Below are 21,876 nucleotides of genomic sequence, written 5' to 3'. Positions count from 1 at the left end.
GTCTAGAATCATAAAGCTGTCTTTTATATTTTTCTGTTCATTTTAGCTTGGATCAGCTGCTCGTCTCAAGCCTGGACCAGCAAAAACTGCAATCTGTTTTGTCAGCAGTAGTACCAAAATGTGACATTGCTGCTATGCTCCAAGAAGTCAAAGCACAAGTAAAGGTAAAAACCAGATTACTGGTGGTATTTTTAAGGGTTTTCTTACTGGCAGATAAAATCTCTTCCAAACAGTTTCAGAGCTCCTCCAGTAGTCCTGTCATAGGTTACAGTTGATGGTAGTTTTACTAATGCTGGTTTTTGAATGCCTGCTATAAACCATAATAAGTGGTATAAGAATGGGTATTGTTTGTCCAGTGCAAAAGCAGTTTTGAGCCGTAATAAATAGACCTGTTTTAAGTGGAGAAGTATGCCTCCATTTGAGTCATTAGTACAGCTAAGAAACTCCTGGATTTGCCAATAATTGCGCATCATATTTTACCTTTCCACCACCCATTTGGGTCAGACTTATTTTCCCCACCACACAAGGGAAGCTCTGCTCCTCTCTACACCTGGAAGCACCCGCCTTTTGCTAGAAGCTGCGATCACGGAAATGGAATTTATTTTGTTGAATGCTGAACTGGTGTCTTGCAACACCAGAAAGCGGCTGCTGGAGGGTTTGTAAGAGACTCCTGTGACCTTTTTGCTCTCTTCTGTGGAAACTGGTTATTGCATTAAGATAACCTGCTTCATTATCTAGGTGTTTAAAGAAGGCCTCCAAAGTGAAATGATTGCTAGAACATTACTTCCCTGTTTGCAGTGATTGTGTTTTTGGGATACATCCACATCCTTTTAAAATCAGAACAGAAGTTGATAAAATAATGACAGCACTGGAGGAGAAACTGCCATCTGGTCTGCATAACTGCTGGCTGAGCTGCATTTAGAGCGTTCCTGGTCTTATTCACAAAGGTTGCTATTTCAAACATACAACAGGCTGGGGGGGAACAGAACCTCCCCAAAATACCCAGCTTTACCTCCTTCCAGGGACAGTGTAGCTAAAGCTTGCAAGTCCCAAGAGCTTGGTGAGCCAAGAGGGTTTGGTAGGTTTACTGATAAAATTAGGATTGGATTGTACTTCTGGCCGAAGGTAATTAAGTGTTCTTTAAAGTATTTTGCATGGGGTCTTGGAGAGATTATTTATTTATGCCACTTTTCAAAGCCTGAGAACTCAAATATTTATAAAGCTGAATGTTTTTTGGAATGCGCTCCTTGTCCACATAGTTTCTTATCCATATTTAAGCCTAGTATGGCACGTACGCTGGAAAATTTTATGCTAGTCAAATGCTGGATTTAAAGGTACAATAGGACAGTTCTTCATAGTTACGCAATTGCTGAAAAATGAGATGGACTGCCTGATTCGGACTGAGAATTCAGATTGCTACTAATATAAAAAAAAAATATACGGGCATTTTATTGTTTAAATCTGTATGACTGGTGATCTTTGGCTAACAGGCTAAACAGAGGTGATCACTGGAGGCCTTGTGTGTCCGCTCTGTGGCCAAGTAAAGCAATAAGCATCCATAGCCAGGTCTCTGTGCCCCATAGTACACGTGCTGGCTGAGGACAGTGTTGAGAGCTGGGGAGGGAGGAAATGCACGACCTCGGCAATGGGAAGCCAGGGTTCAGACTGTGTTGCTGACTGGCCCAGGACGTGTGGTCCTCACACAACCCTCTTACATCTGAGCCTCTGATATTTTTACTTTTTTTCTTCCCCCGTGTAAGCAAATTAAATTGTGGTAGCACGTGTTGGAAAGAACCTGACCCCTTAAACAAAAAGGGTTGCTATATAGTACTTGCTTAACGGTCAAAGATATGTGTATGTTTCCATCACCCTCACTGCACTTTGAAAGAGGATAGCCTAGGTACTTAACTGATTTTATTATTTCTAGCCTAACATAAAGCTGTTCTCACTTGAGTACAGGTGAGAAGGGTCTTAACATCTACAAAAGACTGTGGACTAAGATGTTCAACCCTGACTGCTCCTCCCTCCTTGAGCGCTGATGGATCAGTGATGTGGAGCAGGGTGGCATTGGTTTCTGACATTGGCTTTGTGCATTGCAGGGATGCCTCTAATGCAGAAGATCTTACAGGGCCACTATTTGGCAAAAAACCACACAGTGAGACCAAGAATTTGACTGTTGTTTCACCAAAAAACTATAATAATCTGTGGTTCCATGTGCCTTTTGAAACAAAATTAAAACGCAAACACTGAGTTAAAATGTTGAGTTTAGTGAATTAAATATGTCATTTAATGCTAAATAGATTAAGAGGTTGGTTTCTAATAATGTGCTGTTAATTTTAGTGTTGGCAGTTTCTGGAAATGACTGATGTTGGATGGGATCCCAGGGAAAAGCTGAGAGACCTGCTGTCTACTCCCCACTTCTGATGCTCTGCCCCACAGATGGTTACTATCCCGTTGCTCCACCAAATGCCTGCTTATAGTCCCCCTTTACACCACAAAATGTGGTCTCTCTAACAGTGTCTGGTTTTGTCCTAATAACCATTCAGAAGACAGTACTAGATTTGCTGGACGGGACTGCTTCTCTCTCATGGCAAATTCTGTATTTTGGCAGCAGGCCATCACTTCGAAGAAATCAGCTTTTACACCTTTGTTCTGGTCTGGAGCCAAGTTCAGCCCTGGTGCAGACCTGCACCAGTCCCTTTCCAGTGCTAGATGCTCCCATTTCCACAGCAGCACACCTTAGTCCCATTTAGATCACTAAAAGGCTCCTTATTTTCATCTCCCAAGTGAAACAGCTTTTCCTGCTGTCCCATCTAACATTCCCAAGCTTCAATTTGTAGCCACTGCCCCTTGCAAGGTTGTCCAGCACTACTGAGAAGAGGTTGATACAACTGCCCTGCATTACATCTTTGTAACTGCCTTTCAAGAGGAAGGAGGAGTGGGATAACAAAAGTGTTAGTAATTCCCTGGAAAGTACAATGCTTGGTCCAGAAAGGTGTATGGGAACTACTGAGTTTTGACTGCTGAATGTCGAGCAATGCAAAGTTGATTACAGTCTGTGAAAATTAGGCTGCCCAAGGTTTAATACCCTTCCACTCTCCTAATTTTGACTTTGCTTTCTAGCCTTGAACTGACTGAAGAAACCTTTGCTGTCACCTGAGTTCTTCTATATGGCTGCTACTCACCTGTAGCATGAACAGAAATGCATTTAATGTCTCGGTTTCAATTCCTTGAGTTGCATTTTTTCACCTGCCATAGTCTGAGAGTACTGGGAATTTGTCATTTGTGCGGGAACTTGGTCTTGATCTTTGGTTTTGTTTTTCTTCTCCTTCCCCTTCCCCTCCACCTCCATTTTTCTGCTAGAGCAAAGAAGACACATACTTCGTAGTCTTGCACAAAGAAGAAGGAGCTGGCCTGGGATTTAGTGTTGCTGGAGGAATAGATCTGGAACAGAAATCAGTCACAGTAAGTGATGGCTGCAAGTCACTTTTTTGCAAAGCTCGCTTTAAAGCAGGCTGGTGATTAGATCAAGTGCTCATTTATCAAGACTCACTGCAAGTCATTCACAGTCATAAAACAGTGTCTCTCAGAGGCGGCTGCATACCATCTGCTACTGAAATCACAGAGTGTCTGGGAAGCATAATTTTTATTATTGGAGATGGATGCCAATTACGTTTTCGGTCTTTAAAAGTCCGTTACTGGATGGGATCGGCTAGGTCTAAAGCCTATGCATGTAAATAAAATTCTGCATGCAGCTGCAGTGCATGCAACCTTTTAGGGGAGATTTTCATTCCCAGCCCTTGAAAATAAACTCTGTGCAGCAAAGCTTTTGAAGGATTTTGCAAATCCTGAGAATGACTGTTTCAGACCTCAGCAAACATTCTGGATTTCACGTCACAAATTTGTTTTGGTGTTATTAAGACCTGTGTGTGGTCAGTAAATGAGGGTGGTTGTTGTTGTTTTTTTAAAAAAAGTCTTATACAGTATTCTGAACCAAAGATACTGTGTGCCATTAAGTGATGTTGGTGTGTAAAAAGTGATACAAGCAGCTTATATACTGTTCAAAAACAGATTAATGAGACAGAAAAATCCAAGACAACCGGTGTCCCATGTGACAATTTCTTTACACAAGATACGCATTTAAATTCTGCCCCGAAAGAGAGAGATCCATTAAGTGCTGAGATTAGAAGAAGGGTATGTCCTCAGTCTTTGGGGCCTGCAGCAGCCCTTGCAGGAATCTTCTGGGTTTTGCTCTTAGACAAAACCAATGTAAGTAAATGTATTTTACATTAAGTAGGCATTGAGTTAGAACATGGTCACAGTCTAGAGAACGGACTCTACTTCTCTCGCTACAAAGGTTGTGTTCCCTGTCTCTGGCCCAAACACTCGCAGTGTCAGCTGTGAGCAAGGGGAAGGCTCAACAGTGTCCGACCCCAGAGAGCTCCTGACCTAGAAACTGGGACACTACCTAAAACTACGATCTTGAGCCCCCTCAGGCTGAGTAGCTGATGAAGTCTTTCTTCTGAATGCCATTAGCCATGAGACCAAAAGAGCATCAGCTCCTGCTGTTTCCAGACACTCTCTGTTCAGTGTGTGTAAAGCAAGTTTCTCAGGTGGAGAACATTTTTAATGTCCTTGACCTACTGGGATTCTGTGTCCCAGCTGGATTTAGGGTTGGCATTGGGTGCTGAGCTGCTTAGATGGGCTGTTCTGCCCACACTTGGGTGCAGGAATAGAAATGCCAAATGAGCTTCAAGGTACTGAGGACTTGAGCGTGTGAGGATAGGCAGCAGATGTTTTGGACATGACCCGTATTCCACTTACCTCTTGCATTGGGGTGTCTACGTCTGCCATTGAGGCTGTTATTCCAGCTTTGAATGCCTGCTTAGACTGGCTGGAAATTTATCTCCTTGAATCTGTAGGGTTGTGGCAGGTGCCCATCTCAGCATCACCCTGCGATGAGAGGGAACAGGGGCCAAAAGGCTTCTGATTCCTTGCTGCTGGTCTGGGTATTAGGATAAATTCCTAGAGAAAATGCCATGCAGAATTGTGTCCACAGATTTGCTGCCTTGAACCTTTGCCCAGTGGACCTAGAACTGTGTGCATGGGAAACCATATTCTGGCTGCTAAAATTACAGTGCCTGATAGACAAGTCTTTAAATACCGGGTCTTGAGTATTTTACTGTCATTTATTTCAGTAAATGGCACACATCTATGTCTCAGCTGCACTTGCTGGAGTTTAATCAAAGTTTAATCCACTGCGAATAGAGTATTTTTTTCTCTAGAAAAAACACATTTCAAGCCACTAAATCCTCCCTTTGCATCTATTTGCATGGTATTTGATCAGCCAAATTGAGATGGACAATTAAATGCTTGTACAGCTGCAGTAAGTCATAGCCTTTCTTTGCACAGATGTTGTGCACCGCTTAGAAGTGTGCATTTGAAAACAGCACAGGATGTATGTCCCAGACAGTGGGAATTTGGGGAGTGGGTATCGCAAACCGCAATGTTGTTCTTGGTGTTTGCTGTAGCACAGATGTGGATTTAACCTGTGTATCACTTGGAAGTATGTTAATTGAAGACCTTTGAGGAGTTCAGTGAAAGCATAAGTGATTCGTGAGATGACATTCTCTAGCTGGTTTTGGCTGTCTTTGGCTTAGAAATGACCATGCAATAATAGCATCTTTTCCTCTGCTTTCCCCCCATCCCTAACTGCAGTTCTTGTCCAGTCACTTAGGCCTTTGAGGGTGTTTGTTGGAGCAAATGTTGCGTGCTTGACACCCAAGCAGTGGGCACTGATTGCAAACTTTGGTAGGGACTCTGTGTTCACCTTGGCCTGTAAAGCACTATGTGTGGTCATGAGGTTAAAGCATCCTTAAGTTAAAATCTTTCTTGTAGGTCCACAGAGTGTTTTCAAAGGGAGTGGCATCTCAAGAAGGGACTATTCATCGAGGAGATCTTGTTCTATCAATCAATAGCAAGTCTCTTGTGAGCTCAGTCCATGGGGATGTCCTGAATGCTCTTCATCAGGCAAGACTATACAAATATGCGGTCATTGTCATCCAGAAGGAAAAAGACAAAGCAACCAATTCCTCCAGACTTGAGATATCCGCTACTGGCAGAAAATGTGTGAGGTCTGGAAAGGATGTTTCCATGGAAATAGGAACAGGTATGATCTTTGTCCAAGAACAGTTGGAAGGATTCCATTGCAGAGCAGACTGAAGGGAAAAATGTCCAAGTGTTATAGATTAAAAGTGTCTGTGCCTTACGTAATTGAAGGGAGCAAATGAAATTACCTTCAAATTTTATTTGTTCTCTTTGGAGCCTAAACGTAGTTTGGTTTTGTTTTTTTTTTAATAAATATCATAACTAGGCAGAAACTTAGAAGGACATTTAGGGCCTAATCCAATTTCTACTAAAGTTAGTGATTCCACATATTCTTTCAATCCAGGATAAACTGCTTTTAAGTAATAACAGTAGTCAGTGCAAGAAAGCAAACAACCCAAAAAAAAAAAAACCAAAAAAACCCCAACCTCAAAGAAAACCCCAAGCCCTGCAGTTTGTTATGCATAGGGACTGAACTTGCTCTTTGTAATAGCAGATTTCATACTGTTTCTACCAAAAACATAGAAAAAATGATTTTGATATTACAGTAAATGGAGCTAACACAAATCCAAGTCGGCCATCCCATAGGAAACAGGGATAAATGGTTTAAGTGGAAACGTATCAGTGGAATGGTTAAGTTCCTGTTTGGGAACAAGACAGCATTTCGGTGTGAAGGCTGCACTTGGGGTGTTACAAACAGTTCTCAAATTTTTTTATAGAATTAAGACACAAAACCCTTTAGTACCCGTCTGTCTGCTGCTGCTTCAGGAGCAGGGGGATGACCTGCTTCAGCCCTGCACTGCTGCAGTGTCCCTGGGAGGGAGTGGGCAGTGGTTACAGTTTATTGCTGAGAGATTTGGTGATGCGGCTTCCAATACCAGGCACTCAGCTCAGACCACCCCAAAACCAGGACGTGGAGCTGACACTCACCCCTTTTTAACCCGCTGGCTGTAATCATTACTGTTTTGGGTTTTTTTTTTCCTGCAGCAGTTTTTATTGTTTTATGCTTTCACTGGGTTTTATAGTACAGCTTTGTAATACAGCTTAAAAGAAATAAGAAGCACTCTGTAAATGAATGGATCGGCCTTTCTGGAATTGCTCCCATGGATATAATATATGTAATTACTTCAGAATCCCTTTCTACCCTAAACTCCCTGCATCCTGCACATTGGCAAATGCAGAATATCTGCTGGGTGCAGGCACTAGGGGGCAACATTATCTCATAAACAACATAGTATTGGGTTATTAAGAATATAATTCCATCCTGCAAGGCAAAGCACATCTTAAAATGTTTTAGATAACATTTAAAGTTGTTTGAGATAACAGTAGCAGTAATTTGTGATAATGCGGACTGCATAATTTTTACATTCACATAGGGCAAAGAGGGTCCTGTTTTCCAAAATTGTAGATTTATTTCCTCCTAAGCAAAATCATATTTATGTCAGCTACAGCAATATTGCATTCTAAAAATATCTGCTATGTAGGAGGCAGGATGCACCTACAGTTAATTATGGTTATTTCCATAGATATGAGACCAGAAACAGTTATTCACACTAGTGAGTGAGTACAGACATTTCCTTAAGAGGATGAAACATGTTTGTTTAATGTAATGTTTCATTCATTACTGTTATGTAAAAAGATGTGGCTCATTGGATAAGCAAGTGGGAACAAATGAAAGAAAAAAGAAATGCTCTTCACTCACTATTTTTTGTAATTTTTCAGTTATTTTGTTGATGTTTAGAGTCTTTGCTAAGTTTTGTAAGTGTTAATTTTGCCAAAAAAAAAAAATGCCTTGGCAGGTTTTTGTTTAACATGCAAAATGACAATGTCTCTGTGCATAAGTGCATTTTGTACTGTCTCACCTTCACAGCTGCAATAATACACGTTCACTTCTGAGAAACTGGGTGACCACATGTTCTAGTCTGAATATGAACTGAACTCTGAATTGCTTTGTCACTGCAGCAAAAACAAAACCAGCCAAACACAACTTGCAATTTACTGTTAACTGCATAACAAGATGCTGTGTATATTCTGTCACAGATCCAAACCTGGATATGAATGATGTCATCTGTGTTGAATTATTGAAAACCTCTGCTGGCTTGGGATTCAGTCTTGATGGTGGAAAAGCTTCCATTGCTGGAGACAGGCCCTTGCTTGTAAAAAGAATATTTAAAGGTACTACAAGCATGCAGTTGATATTATCCCAGTTTTCCTTTTTGGGCATTGTGCAGATGTTTTAATTCTTGGACTCAATTTTTTTTTTTTGAAGCAAGGGTGGTTTTTGTGGCCCTCGTTTATTACCACTTACTAGCCAAAGTGGTCATTAAAAATACACACCTGGGAATGGCTAGGGATTGCATCTGCTAGTAAATGTTTGTGGAGCAGTCTGATTTACTAAATATGATGCAGTTCACTCCTGGGCTTGTCCGCTATTCTAGACATTAATTTACAGCAGCAATATCGTATGTAACGGTTTGAGAAGTTCATGCCTTAACTAATTCTCTTTTCTGAGAGAAGCACAGTGCAGGTAATCAGTGTGGTTCCAAAGCACCGTCCTGCATTATACCCAATTATTAATTTTACCTTTTTTTTTGTCTGGTTTTTTTTTTTTTGTTAGATATCAGTATTAGCTTTCACCAAGAATATGTGATGTTTGTATTCAAAAACTGCCACTCTTGGATGCTTTGTTTGTCAGCAGGTAGTTAAACTTATATGAACTGTGTATAGAAAGGAAACCAATCCCACAACTATACTGTGATTTTAATATGTCTTAGTCTGGGATTCAGTTTAGTGAAAAACATGGCACTTTCTAAAGGAAGCTGAAACTCTCAATGAAGTTGCAGGTGTGCAGCATTTTTACAGGATTACTTTTCAATGGTTTATTCTCTCATCAAGGAAGAAAATCAAACTTGTATTTCCTGAATTGTTTATCAATTTCTGTGTGTGTGTTTGTTTTCCCCACTTTAGAAATTGATTCTGAGGGTCAAGAGCATGTTTAATTTTTGAGCTCATTAATTTATATCCTTAGATACAGTCCTTTTCCCTTCCCCTCCCCGTGATGGCTGATGTTAGTTAAATAATCATTACAGAAAACAAACTTTCATCATCAGTGAAGGGTGTACCCCTCCCTAGGAGCTGTTTCTGTGTCTCGTGTGTTTGCCCGAAGTTTGCTACCCATGTTTGATTTATCCATCCCTGTTATCTGGGTTTTACATCTACTGCAGTATCTGCTTATTACCATGTTAAAATTCTGCTTGAGAAAATACATCCATGCCACATACAACCAGGTTTTCTTACAGCTACAGAGATAACGTACAGCATATTTCATGCACTCATGCTGCTTCCTTCAAAAACAGACATTTTTTTTCTGAGAACAAGGATTTATCTTGGTTAAAATAACATTTTCGGTGAGATGTGGCCTGGGGTAGATTGCTAGAGCTGAGCTGAACATAAGTGACTTGTACTAAAATTGCCACTGTTGGAAAAAATGGTTTATTTGCTGTTCATCGTGGTGGAAAGAAAATTTTTGTGGGTTTACTTTTTTTTTTACACTGACTTTTTTCCCCTTTTGCTCCTAGGTGGTGCTGCGGAGCAATCTGGAAACATAGAAACTGGAGATGAAATAATTGCTGTTAGTGGAAAATCATTACTTGGCCTCATGCATTACGATGCCTGGAACATTATTAAATCTGTGCCAGAGGGCCCTGTTCAGTTACTAATCAGAAAACACAGAACTTCAGTATGATGGAAGCACTACATCTAATCACACTTGCTAAGATGAAACATTTAAAACTGGCTAGAAGCTGTCTTTGTTTCTAAAGCCACACAGAAGTGTCTTAATGCTCTACAGGGAGGTGCTAAGAACCTTGGAGAACCACTGAGCAAGCATGTGATGAGCATCATAAAATCTCACCTAATTATCGAGGATGAAGGAAGCCAAATGTTAGAGACGTTTTTGTATTATGTGGCAGTTTTAATGGAACTTCAAGACCTCTCCTGGGTTTGGTTTAAAGTATTTTGTCTGAAATAAATAACACTGTGCCTGTCCCTGATATTTTTAGTATCTGCAGAGCGTTGGGAATATAACTTGTTGGTTGCCATCCTGTTGACAAGGATGGGTATTTAGACTGTACTGTATCACTTAGCTGTAATAAGACTTCAGGGCACTTACTTAGGGTCTGGTCCTTTTTTGTTGTAATAAGAGAATGTCTGGAACAATCTCACTTTATTCTTCTAAGTGCAGTTTTGCTAAAAATGCATGACGAGAGTATAATTTTGCACAACTTTTATGCCTAAAACATGAGCATTTTATTGCAAAGCTGAAAAATCCTTTTAAAACTGATGAACTAACTCAGCATCCACCACAACTGAATCTGCTCTTAGATGCAACTTGTATCTGAAAGCACTTGGCATTAATGTGGTAGAAATCTGTGAGCAAGAAAATCATGTCCAAATAATAGGTGGTTGTCCACCAAGGCGTAGACTGAGTTGTTAGTTGTGATTAAAATGGGAGCGATAAAAATTGGGGTCTGAATTTTCAGATTTAGGCTTCTAATGTTAGGCACCTTTAAAATATATATATTTTTAAAAGGGGGATAATTTCAGGTGCTGAGTGCTTGCAGATCCCACAGACTTCAGCGATCGCTAAGTACATCTAAAAGCCAGGCTGCTTTTATTTGGCTGCAAGAGGTTTAAGGCTGCCCAACTTGAAACACTCAGACTGGAAAATGGTGGTCTAAGGAAGTGGATTATAACAGATTAAATCTGAACTGGCCATATTTGTGGTGGCTTTTAATCGCTCTTTTTGTTTTCTCCTGCCCAGTATTTACTTTTGCTTGTGTGAGAGTGGGTGAGGATGTGTGTGGAAGATACAAGTGTGCCCAGCTGTGTCAGGAACAGGCTGATGCTGAGGGTTCTGGATGGTGAAACTGAAAACAGTGTAGATGGGAGAAACCGTGGTGTTAGATACAGCAAAACTGAAAGGGTTGCAATACCGCGGGTGCTTAGTTTGGATTTTCTCACCTCTAGTCACAGTAGAGGTATCGGTAGCGGGCCGCCATGCTGCTGAGTGTTATTTATAGTCTGCTGTGTTGGGAGGAGAGTGTATGGGTGCAAGAGATTAGACTCTGTTATTTTTCTTCCTACATCTGGGATAGCTAAACAACATAAGAGAGATACAGGAGGAAATGGGCCAGTGTCCTTATCAGCTGAGAACAAGTTGGTTGTTCCAGAGTGCTCAGGTTGTTTGTCACATGAGGCTGAAGACCGCTTGCAGCCAACATGCCCAGGGCGAAGAGCTCTTAGCCTACAGCCGGTCCAAATCTGAAGCGCTGCCTACGTTTATAGTGAGCCAAGACACTGTGTAGCTGTTACAAAAAGGTCTGGGCTTGTCGCTTGGCCCTACCCCAAGATCATACTATAGTTCAGTTCATTTACATTTCTTCAGCCGTGCTTGGAGCAATTGCTTCCAGGTTAGTGGAGCACTCAGTTTGGTTCATTTCTGTGACAGCTTCATTAGACTGCAGCTCGTGATGTGCAGAGGAAAATTCAGTTCTGTGAGGCAACCCGAGACAAGGCAAGCAGAAAAGCTGTGCAATGTTTGCCTAAAAATGAATAGGTTGAATTCTTTTTCAGTGATGTATTAGCATGTGAATCCAGGGAGAGATGCAGCTTTTGGTTACAGGAAAGCCAATACTGTACGTAGTCCTACAGCTGCTTTGCCTGCAGGATTTCTGTTGAAACTAATTCAGGTTCAGTGCTGTGAAATGACTGTGGGGTTGCGTCCCCTGTGACCCCGAAGCTCAGCTGCTCTGTCGGGACTGGTCCTTGCCTCCAGGCACCTCCGTGGTGGGGAGAGGCTTCCGGAGGATGCAGCACTTGCGGTCAGAGGACCACACTGAGGTTGCAGGCCTGTGCTGGGATAAAACAGGTTACCCCTGCATATTTGCTGAAAAACTGGGAGAAGGCATTTGGCAGTGGCAATTAAATGGTGAGGCCTTGTTCAGGAATGACCAAAATCTGACTGTAATAGCGTGTATAATAGATACATAAAATGCATGTGGAATTTAATGCAGCGTAGTGAATACATACCTGTATACGTATAATACGTACAAGTGCAGTACTGACTTTTTGCTACTTTAATGTGGTAAATCACAGTTGTGTTTTAGGAAATGGCATTTTTTTTCAGTCCATAGTTTAAAATTTTGGAGGTTCCAATGCAGGAGGGCGTATGTCTCCCTCACTCCTAAACCGGTGTGAGCTCAAAGGTAAAATCTTCGTATTGTAAATTAAACTTAATTTGAGGTGTCTTAAGATGATACGTGGTGAATATTTTCAGATGCTTATTTGCAGGTACTGTTCATTGTGAGTGATTTAGAAGGCTTTCATTTTTCAGTAATCGAATACTGTTCAGTATTTTATTTTACATGCACGTAGATATGTGTTGGCTGAGTAACAGCAAAAAGATGGGGATATTTGTGTATGGGGATATTCAGTAGTAGCTATAATTTAAAAGATAGGTTTAATGTTTTAAGTCTGATAGTTACAATGAGTAGAATGATACACTCCTCTACTAACATTACAGCAAGAAAAAGAATAGTGTTTAACTCTGATTGTTTATGTTCCTGAAAATACTTTTTTTTTTTTGTGAAAGAGCAAGAAACATCTTTACTGATGCTACCAGTGTTGATATGGTTAGAGTAGCATTTCCTGATGTCTCTATTGGGGTGACATTCCCCATAAAAGCCCCAGGATTTATGCAACATAGGTCTGCTTTGCACGTAGATATGTGTTGGCTGAGTAACAGCAAAAAGATGGGGATATTTGTGTGTGGGGATATTCAGTAGTAGCTATAATTTAAAAGATAGGTTTAATATTTTAAGTCTGATAGTTACGATGAGTAGAATGATACACTCCTCTACTAACATTACAGCAAGAAAAAGAATAGTATTTAACTCTGATTGTTTATGTTCCTGAAAATACTTTTTTTTTTTTTTTGTGAAAGAGCAAGAAACATCTTTACTGATGCTACCAGTGTTGATAACGGTTAGAGTAGCATTTCCCGATGTCTCTATTGGGGTGACATTCCCCATAAAAGCCCCAGGATTTATGCAACATGGGTCTGCTTTATTACAAGCAGGATGGGTAGACCAAACAGATGTAGTGAATCTTTGGTTACGCACCTGGCTGCACCAAAATGACAGACGGCATTGCATTAGTTCATCAGTATTCCGTAGGTTCACGAGCATTTTTGGCCTTGCTGTTTGCATATCGGTCCCCACGGTGATTCTTTGCCGTGCTGGAGGGTTGGCCAAGCTCTAGGAGAGTGGTGACTCTCCAGAGACTTGCAGCTGCATGTTGGAATACCAAAAAATCAGGATGAAATTATGGACTGGGTACACAACGCTTCACCAGGGATCTGAAGGCATTCCAGATAAGGTGAATTTGCTCCTAGATGGGGAAGGCCTGGTGGAGGGCTTTGCCGCTTCCAGGCCTGGGGCAGCTCAGGGTGCACGTCCTGAATATGAGAGTGGGCTCTGGTGCAATACTGCCATTGCATATTCTGCAGCCTTTTGTACCTGGGAGCTCTTTCCAGCTTCTGTGGGGAGTGCATCTGTATTAAAAACTGTGAGATTAGGCCTAAATTACAGAGGGAGCAACATCTGATCATTTTCTTGCTAAAAAAAAAATAAATACAAGGGCAGGTAAGTATTAATGAACTGTTGAGTGACTCATATTTTCTAACGACCCTCACTTAAAATTAACCCTAGTTAATGTTCTGCAATGGTTCTTGTCAAAATCTGAAGGAACTATTCCCAGATGGGAATGTTTACCTGCTTCTACATTTAGGGTATGTAAATGTATATGTGGAAATATTGATGAGGAGTAGACTAGATCGTGTGAGAAATTGGGATCCCACTCTAGGTAGGTTTTGTGTGTTAGGCTGATACACTTGTATGATACTGTATATTTACACTTTTATTTATATAAATAAAACTTCTTTTAATGAAAACTGTTTAATATGCCTTGTATATTATAAAAAAGTGAGTGCAATAACATGAAATAGATTGTACATTTTTCAATTTGCTGTCTCTGTTATGTAAATCTGTATCGCCATAAACTGTTTTGTTCGGGGTTTTTAGTGATTTTGAAAATAAATGGTATCCTTAGTACTCCTCTAGATACTTATTTCTGTTATGCTAAAGTCTGGTCCACAGTTGGAACTTGCATTCCAAGGACAAGGTTGTCCTGGAGAGCACAGTCAAGGACCAAGTGTTAATGCTGTCCAGATGTGCATCTAAGCAAGAAGTAAAACACCGCCCTCTAAGAGCTGTCATTCAGCGTGAAGAGGATTAAAGCATTTAAGAAGTGTTAGAAGGTGTTCTATAGGACCTGCTTTGGTGTCTTGGAAGATGTGCTCTGTTTTTTCCTGCCCCTGTGCAAGGAAAATGCAGAGGGCAAAGGTGAAATCTAGAGTTTTCATTAAGAGCAGCAGTCTCTGGAGCACGTTGCCTATAAACTGTGCCTCCTGCCCAGCCCCTGGGCTGTAGGAGAATGGGTTGTATGCATAGGGAATATGTATATACAACTATGTCCTAGACAACTCGTATTTGTTGTTGTCTTCCACCTACCCTGGGGATAAACTCCCCTCCAAAATCCCGGTGAGCTGGCGGTGTGTGCTGGGCTGGAGGTAAGCTCTCTGTGGATGGAGTGGAGCTGCAGTGGAGCTCATAGTGGGAGGTGGACGCCACAACCTCCAAACTGGGAAAGTTTGCATCAAGTGGTCCACCTTCTTACAGAGACAGCTGGCTTCACCATCGCTGCATGGCAGCTCGAAGCAAGCCTGCCTCCCAGAAAGATGAGTCGGCCCAGAAGGCGCAGTCCAGACGCCCTTCCCTCAGCTGCTCTGACATGGGGAATGCCAGAGGTGCCCAAAATCCTGTGCTGCCTGGCAGCACACAGACATGTCAGATAGTCACTGTGGGCTGGGCTGAGCTGGAGGAAGGAGCTTGTGAGTTAAGAGTTTATATCCACATTGCAAGCCCGTGTGCATTGCTCCGTGTTTGAGTGCTGGGTTGGGCACTTGCAGCAGCAGTGCGGCTGGAAACTCCCACCTGGCTCACGCCACAGCGCAGTCCTGTGTTCTCAGTGCACACATTGTGCTCACCTGCGTCTCTCCTGCCATGCCTTGCAAACCTCACCATTTCCTCCGGTGCACGGTGCTGCCTGAAAGGGCTGGGTGGGCTTTTCTGCGAGGGGAGGAAGGCATTTACTTTCCCGTGCCAGTGGCGTGGATGGCATTTCCCTTGTCTCCGGGCTTCTGCCCCAAAAGCCGCTGTGTTTGCTTTTGGTTTCCTTCTCTGGGTGCTGCGCCACAAGGGTGCAAGTGAGCAAAAGTCACGTGAGGAGCTTCTGCCCCGGTGTTTCTGCTGAATCACCCTGCGGGAAAGGCCGGCGCGTCAGGCTCCCAGCCTGCTCCATGGGTGCCGGGACCCTTTCCCAGGCTGGAGGGGAAAAGGAGGAGTGGTATCCCAGTCCCCCGTCTGCATTGGGACCCTTTTTCCCCATGTCCCTCTCCCTTGCAAACAGCCATGATGAGGGACGCTACAGAGCCTGTGTTGTTGCGCAGATGAGATTGTGCAAGGCATAAAACTAGTAGCGTGGGAAGGGGATGGACGGGGAGGTGTGGGGTAGCACAGCAGCCCCCTCGAGCTTGCTCTGGCACATCTATCACTGGCTGGAGTCTGGCTTCTCCCCCAGGGGCTGTATGGGGAAAAGCAAAAAGACGTTTTTAGCCATGAAGATCTCCTCTGCTTTCCCCTCTCCCCTGCTGTCCTCAGTGCTAGGACAGCCCAGCCCTTCTTTCGGTGACTCCTCTGTATCCATCCTCCTGTCTGTCCTTCTCCCACTTTCTCCTAACACATGGCATGAGCTGGGGATCAACAGGGCTCAAGCCTCAGAGCAGCCTGGCTCTTAAAAGATCAGTCTTGCACGTCTTAGTTAAAATCTTAATTGCCCCAGACAGTGACTAAGTAAAGAGGAATACAAAAGAGAGAAGATACAATGGACTTAATCCATAAATGGATTAGTACATGCAACTTCATTGATCCGCTAAGACATATGAAGTGGCAGAAAATTACATTTAAGTTTTACCTAACTGTCCTGGTTTCAGCTGGGATAGAGTTAATTTTATTCCTACTAGCTGGCAACTCAAGAAGAGTACAGGGATCTCGTTAGGTCACGTAGAGAGGAAATGAGAAAAGCAAAAGCCCCGCTAGAACGCAATCTGGCTGCTGTCATTAGAGACAACAAAAAATGTTTTTACAAATATATTAATGATAAGAAGAGAGCCAAGGAGAATCTCCATCCTTTATTGGATGGGGGGGGGGAACATTGTCACCAAGGATGAGGAAAAGGCTGAGGTACTCAATGCCTTCTTTGCCTCAGTCTTTAACAGGCAGACCAGTTATCCTCAGGGTACTCAGCCCCCTGAGCTGGAGGACAGGGACGGTGAGCAGGATGAACCCCCCATAATCCAAGAGGAAGCAGTCAACGACCTGCTGCACCACCTGGACACTCACAAGTCTATGGGGCCGGATGGGATCCACCCGAGAGTGCTGAGGGAGCTGGCGGAGGTGCTCACCAAGCCGCTCTCCATCATTTATCAGCAGTCCTGGTTAACGAGGGAGGTCCCGGACGACTGGAGGCTTGCCAATGTGACGCCCATCTACAAGAAGGGCCAGAAGGAGGATCCGGGGAACTACAGGCCTGTCGGTCTGACCTCGGTGCCGGGGAAGATTATGGAGCGGTTCATCTCGAGGGCGCTCACAAGGCATGTGCAGGACAACCAGGGGATCAGGCCCAGCCAGCACGGGTTCATGAGAGGCAGGTCCTGCTTGACCAACCTGATCTCCTTCTATGACCAGGTGACCCGCCTGGTGGATGAGGGAAAGGCTGTGGATGTGGTCTACCTGGACTTCAGTAAGGCCTTTGACACTGTCTCCCACAGCATTCTCCTCGAGAAGCTGGCGGCTCATGGCTTAGACAGGTGTACTCTGCGCTGGGTCAAAAACTGGCTGGACAGCCGGGCCCAGAGAGTTGTGGTGAATGGAGTTACATCCAGCTGGCAGCTGGTCACGAGCAGTGTTCCCCAGGGCTCAGTTTTGGGGCCGGTCTTGTTCAATATCTTTATCGATGATCTGGATGGGGGGATTGAGTGCACCCTCAGTAAGTTTGCAGACAACACCAAGTTGGGCGGGAGTGTTGATCTGCTCGAGGGTAGGAAGGCTCTGCAGAGGGACCTGGACAGGCTGGATCGATGGGCCCAGGCCAACTGTATGAGGTTCAACAAGGCCAAGTGTCGGGTCCTGCACTTTGGCCACAACAACTCAATGCAACGCTGCCGGCTTGGGGAAGAGTGGCTGGAAAGCTGCCTGGCGGAAAAGGACCTGGGGGTGTTGGTCAACAGCCGGCTGAACATGAGCCGGCAGTGTGCCCAGGCAGCCAAGAAGGCCAATGGCATCCTGGCCTGTATCAGGAATAGTGTGGCCAGCAGGAGCAGGGAAGCGATCGTGCCCCTGTACTCGGCACTGGTGAGGCTGCACTTCGAATACTGTGTTCAGTTTTGGGCCCCTCACTACAAGAAGGACGTTGAGGTGCTGGAGCGTGTCCAGAGAAGGGCAACGAGGCTGGTGAGGGGTCTGGAGAACAAGTCTTCTGAGGAGCGGCTGAGGGAACTGGGGTTGTTTAGCCTGGAGAAAAGGAGGCTGAGGGGAGACCTCATTGCTCTCTACAACTCCCTGAAAGGAGGTTGTAGCGAGGTGGGTGTCGGTCTCTTCTCCCAAGTAACAAGTGATAGGACGAGAGGAAATGGCCTCAAGTTGTGCCAGGGGAGGTTTAGATTGGATGTGAGGAAAAATTTCTTTACTGAAAGAGTGGTTAAACATTGGAAGAGGCTGCCCAGGGAAGTGGTTGAGTCCCCATCCCTGGAGGTATTTAAAAGACGTGTAGATGAGGCGCTTAGGGACATGGTTTAGTGGGCATGGTGGTGTTGGGTCGACGGTTGGACTCGATGATCTTAGAGGTCTCTTCCAACCTTAATGATTCTATGATTCTATGATTCTGGTACAGTGCTGTGTTTTGGATTTAGTATGAGAATAATGTTGGTAACACACCAATGTTTTAATTGTTGCTAAGTCGTGCTTACACTAAGTCAAGGACTTTTCAGCTTCTCATGCCCTGCCAGAGAGAAGCTGGGAGGGGGCACAGCCAGGACAGCTGACCCAAACTGGCCAAAGGGATATTCCATTCCGTGTGATGTCATGCTCAGTATATAAACCAGGGGGAGTTAGCCAGGGGGCTGTCACCACTCCTCAGGCACTGGCTGGACATCAGTCAGCAGGTGGTGAGCAATTGCATTGTGCATCACTTATTTTGTATATTCTTTTATCAATAGTATTATTATTTTCCCTTCCTTTTCTGTCCTATTAAACTGTCTTTATCTCAACTCATGAATTTTACTTTTTTCCCCCCGATTCTCTCCCCATCCCACTGCAGGGGGGGAGTGAGCGAACAGCTGTGTGGTGTTTAGCTGCCTGCCGGGTTAAACCACAACACTAATTCAGCTGTGTTTCAGGGACTGGGCTTTTTCTGAAGGCCTTGAGGCATGGGCAAATGGGGAACTTGGCACAAAAGGCATGAGAAGTTTGCAATTTCGGGGACGGCTTTTTTTATTCCCGTATCGCTAACATACAGAGCTCAGATCTAAATGAGGTAAGTAGAGACACCTACTTTGTTGTTTGCAATCAGGTTTATCATTCTACCTGAAAAGTTCTGGTTTATTTCTCATTTTTTATGTGTTCGCCACTCTCCTGTTCCCTGTTAGCATCACTCAACACAACTTAATGTCCAAATAGGGTCCATGTGTCTCTGGTGTGGCTGTTTATGGCTCCAAAACCTCATCTGTATTTCCTGGAATGTGTCAAAACTGCCACTTTATCACATTTGACCAAAGGCTGATGGTTGCTGTCTCTGTCCCCACACAGGGGTGGTGTGAAGGAGAGCCCCCGGGGAGGAGGTTGCCCGTGGTCCTCTCTGGAGCCAGTGGCTGGGCAGGAGCAGGGCATGCAGTGGCTGAGCGCGATGCCTGTGCACGCAGGGAAGTGACGCCGCAGGGCAGTATGTGACTGCGATGACACGGGGAAGCAAAACCTCCCCAGGCCATGGCCCTGAGCTGCACTTCTCGGTGCCCAGGGCCATGCAGGCTCAGCCCCAGAGCCAGCCATCACTGCGGGGGGCAGGTCCACCCTGCTGCCTCTGCGCTGCCAGCCCCTTGCCCTCCCCTTGACCTGGGCTGGGAGATTCAAAGCTTTGGTCCAGCAGTTTGATGCTTTTGTTTTTTCCTTTCCTTTGCAATATTGGGTCATATAAGCGCTCTTGCAGCACCTCCACCCTGTGTCCAGAACCCCTGTATCAGTAAGTGCCTGGAAAGCAAGTGATGCTGTGTTATTCAGCACCCCCGTATGAATAAGTGCCTGGAAAGCAAGTGGTGCTGCATTATCTAGGGCTGACGCCCACTGCTTCTGGTAAAAGAGTTTGGGTCGTTTCTCCTTGTCAAGGCTGGCTGAAACCAGACTGTTATCACGGGCCCTTAGCAAAAGCCCATTTTAGACTTTGCCTTTCCCGAAAAAGCCAACCATGTCTTGCTCTTGCCATGTAGTTGTGTTCCTCAAAGCACTTGACTCAGCTAAAAGACTTCACAAATTAATTATGATTGCAATAATTTCTAAAGCTTTTTTCCTTTAAAAATATAAAATCCCTCTCATTTAACGATCATAAGAAAGAACATTTGATGCAAGTAAACATCCTTTCCCCAAACAAGGAGTTGCCCTCCCATCCTGCGGTGTGTAAACCTGTGACTAGAAGGATGTTTCCCAGCAGCCAGGGTATTTTCTGAAGTTAGCCGATACTAAAACCAGAACCTTTTTGCCTTTCCATTGATAGTCCTGTATGCGCTGGCCTCACCTCACCATGCAGCTGAATCAGTCTGATATCGTTGTGCTGAGCAAACAAGTTACCTGAAGCTGTAGTTGCTTGGATTTTTTCCCTACCTGGCAAAGCCATTTCCTTGACATGCTGTGGACACCATGGTAGCACTGGGAAAAGCCCAGCTGCTGTTGCCAAAAATTACCTCCCTAATTCCTGATTCTGGGCAGGAGGGTCCTGAATGTGGCCTCGTGCCGTTGTCACGGCTCGGTCACATCCCTTTCGGGAGCACGAAGGGGAAGGTACAAGCAGAAATGTGCCCTTAATTGCTGCCACGCAGCAGGTGACAAAGGTGGCTGCAATCCCGGCTTGGATCCCGGAGCTGAGGGAGGAGGCGCAAACATGGTACCTTGACCTGGGCAGAGCATGATAACGCAGGCAAAACCTGAAAGGCACAAAAGTCCATTTGATGAGCACCATCCCAGGGCCATCCTCTGCTCTGAGCCCCCCAGGTGGGCACTGCAACAGTGTCATGGTGGTAACGCAAGGGTGCTGGCGTCCTGTTCGCCAGCCTTACCCACTGTTGCTGAAGGTAACTGGTTTCTTCCGAGGTTTGCAGCTGGATTGTCCCCTGAAGAAAGGTGCCTTGGCCCTTCAAGCAGTGGCAGCAGCACGGAGGAGCTGAGCCAAGTGGTGCTCCCGCCGTCCTTTCCTGCAGAGAAGGGAATGATGCCAAAGCCCCCGTAAGATGAAATGGCTGGAATAATTTGAGGTCACTGCCATTTCATGAGATATCTCCTGTTGCTAAAGGAGTGACATCTGCCTCCATGCTTTCGGAGGGCTTGCGGACTGGTGAGATTTGCATTGGAAAGAGACCATGCGTGAGAAGGGAGGGTAGCCTTGGCGTGGCCGGTTTCTTATGCCATCATCCAGGCAACAGAGTGACGCACTTGGGTAAAGACCCTTGTTTACAGCTGTAACAGCTTTTGGAACTATTGCTCACTGACAGTCCCGCCGTCAGACAGTTACCTACTTCATGGAAAACCCTGTCAGACCGAAAGTCGACACATCATATCCCCAGCCCTTCCTGTCCGGCCTCCTTGCACCTCTATGGATGCACGTCATGCCCTCACACCATCTCGTGTCAACGGGAGGAAAATGATAAAATTAGTCCTTTCCAGCAGCACGTGCTAAAAATAATGAGCAGCATATGAGACATTGTTTTTCAGATGACTTAAAAAAACATCCTGCAGGGGGGAGAGGGAAGGAGGGAGGTGTTGTCTGTTGTCTAGCAATTTGTTGAGGAAATACCACATGTGCATCCAGTCTCAGGTGTAAGAGCATGAGCTGGCCAAGGACACCGGACTGGTTTTCGCCTGGGCAAGCACAGTGCGAATGCGACCTGAGGCTGCACTTGCTGCTCTGGCAGGTGCCCACGGGCCGTGGTTAATGGAGAGTGCTATGGGGCGGCAACTCCAGCAGTTTGCTTCGGCAGCTGGGTTTGGTTTGGTTTTTTGATATCAGGTGCTTGCGTGTGAGTCAGGCGCCTTCAGACAGCGATGCCATTCCCCAGTGATGGGATTTTTTTTTCCCCTGCCCTTTAGGGAGGAGCAGGTCACAAGCACTGTGCTCTGGTGGTGACCTGGCTGCAGAGGGGCCAGGTTCTGGCAGGCAGTGGGTGAGGGTGTCTGGATGTTTCACAAGGCTGACGAGTCCTACAAGTGTAATTTGCTGGTGGGGCTGTGCAAAAATGCACTGTGCAGCACCTATGGTAGCACTTGGCATCGG

General features: G+C 44.7%; 1 protein-coding gene across 4 annotated transcripts in view; it reads left to right on the top strand.

Annotated features, from left to right (window-relative positions):
* PDZD2 (PDZ domain containing 2) overlaps window positions 1-14,276 on the top strand; it is a 143,375-nt gene extending 129,099 nt beyond the window's left edge. For all 4 annotated transcript variants that reach the window (XM_076361794.1, XM_076361793.1, XM_076361792.1 and 1 more), the window contains 5 exons: window positions 47-164; window positions 3,364-3,465; window positions 5,899-6,169; window positions 8,146-8,280; window positions 9,684-14,276. In XM_076361794.1, coding sequence (XP_076217909.1) covers window positions 47-164; window positions 3,364-3,465; window positions 5,899-6,169; window positions 8,146-8,280; window positions 9,684-9,850 — 793 coding nt within the window. In that variant the 3' untranslated portion in view covers window positions 9,851-14,276. The remainder of the gene's footprint in view (window positions 1-46; window positions 165-3,363; window positions 3,466-5,898; window positions 6,170-8,145; window positions 8,281-9,683) is intronic.
* The last annotated feature ends 7,600 nt before the right edge of the window (window positions 14,277-21,876 follow it).

Source organism: Aptenodytes patagonicus, chromosome Z, assembly GCF_965638725.1.
Source record: "Aptenodytes patagonicus chromosome Z, bAptPat1.pri.cur, whole genome shotgun sequence".
Taxonomy (NCBI): Eukaryota; Metazoa; Chordata; class Aves; order Sphenisciformes; family Spheniscidae; genus Aptenodytes; species Aptenodytes patagonicus.
Note: the sequence above shows the minus strand (reverse complement) of the source record. Positions and strands in the feature narration are given on the sequence as shown.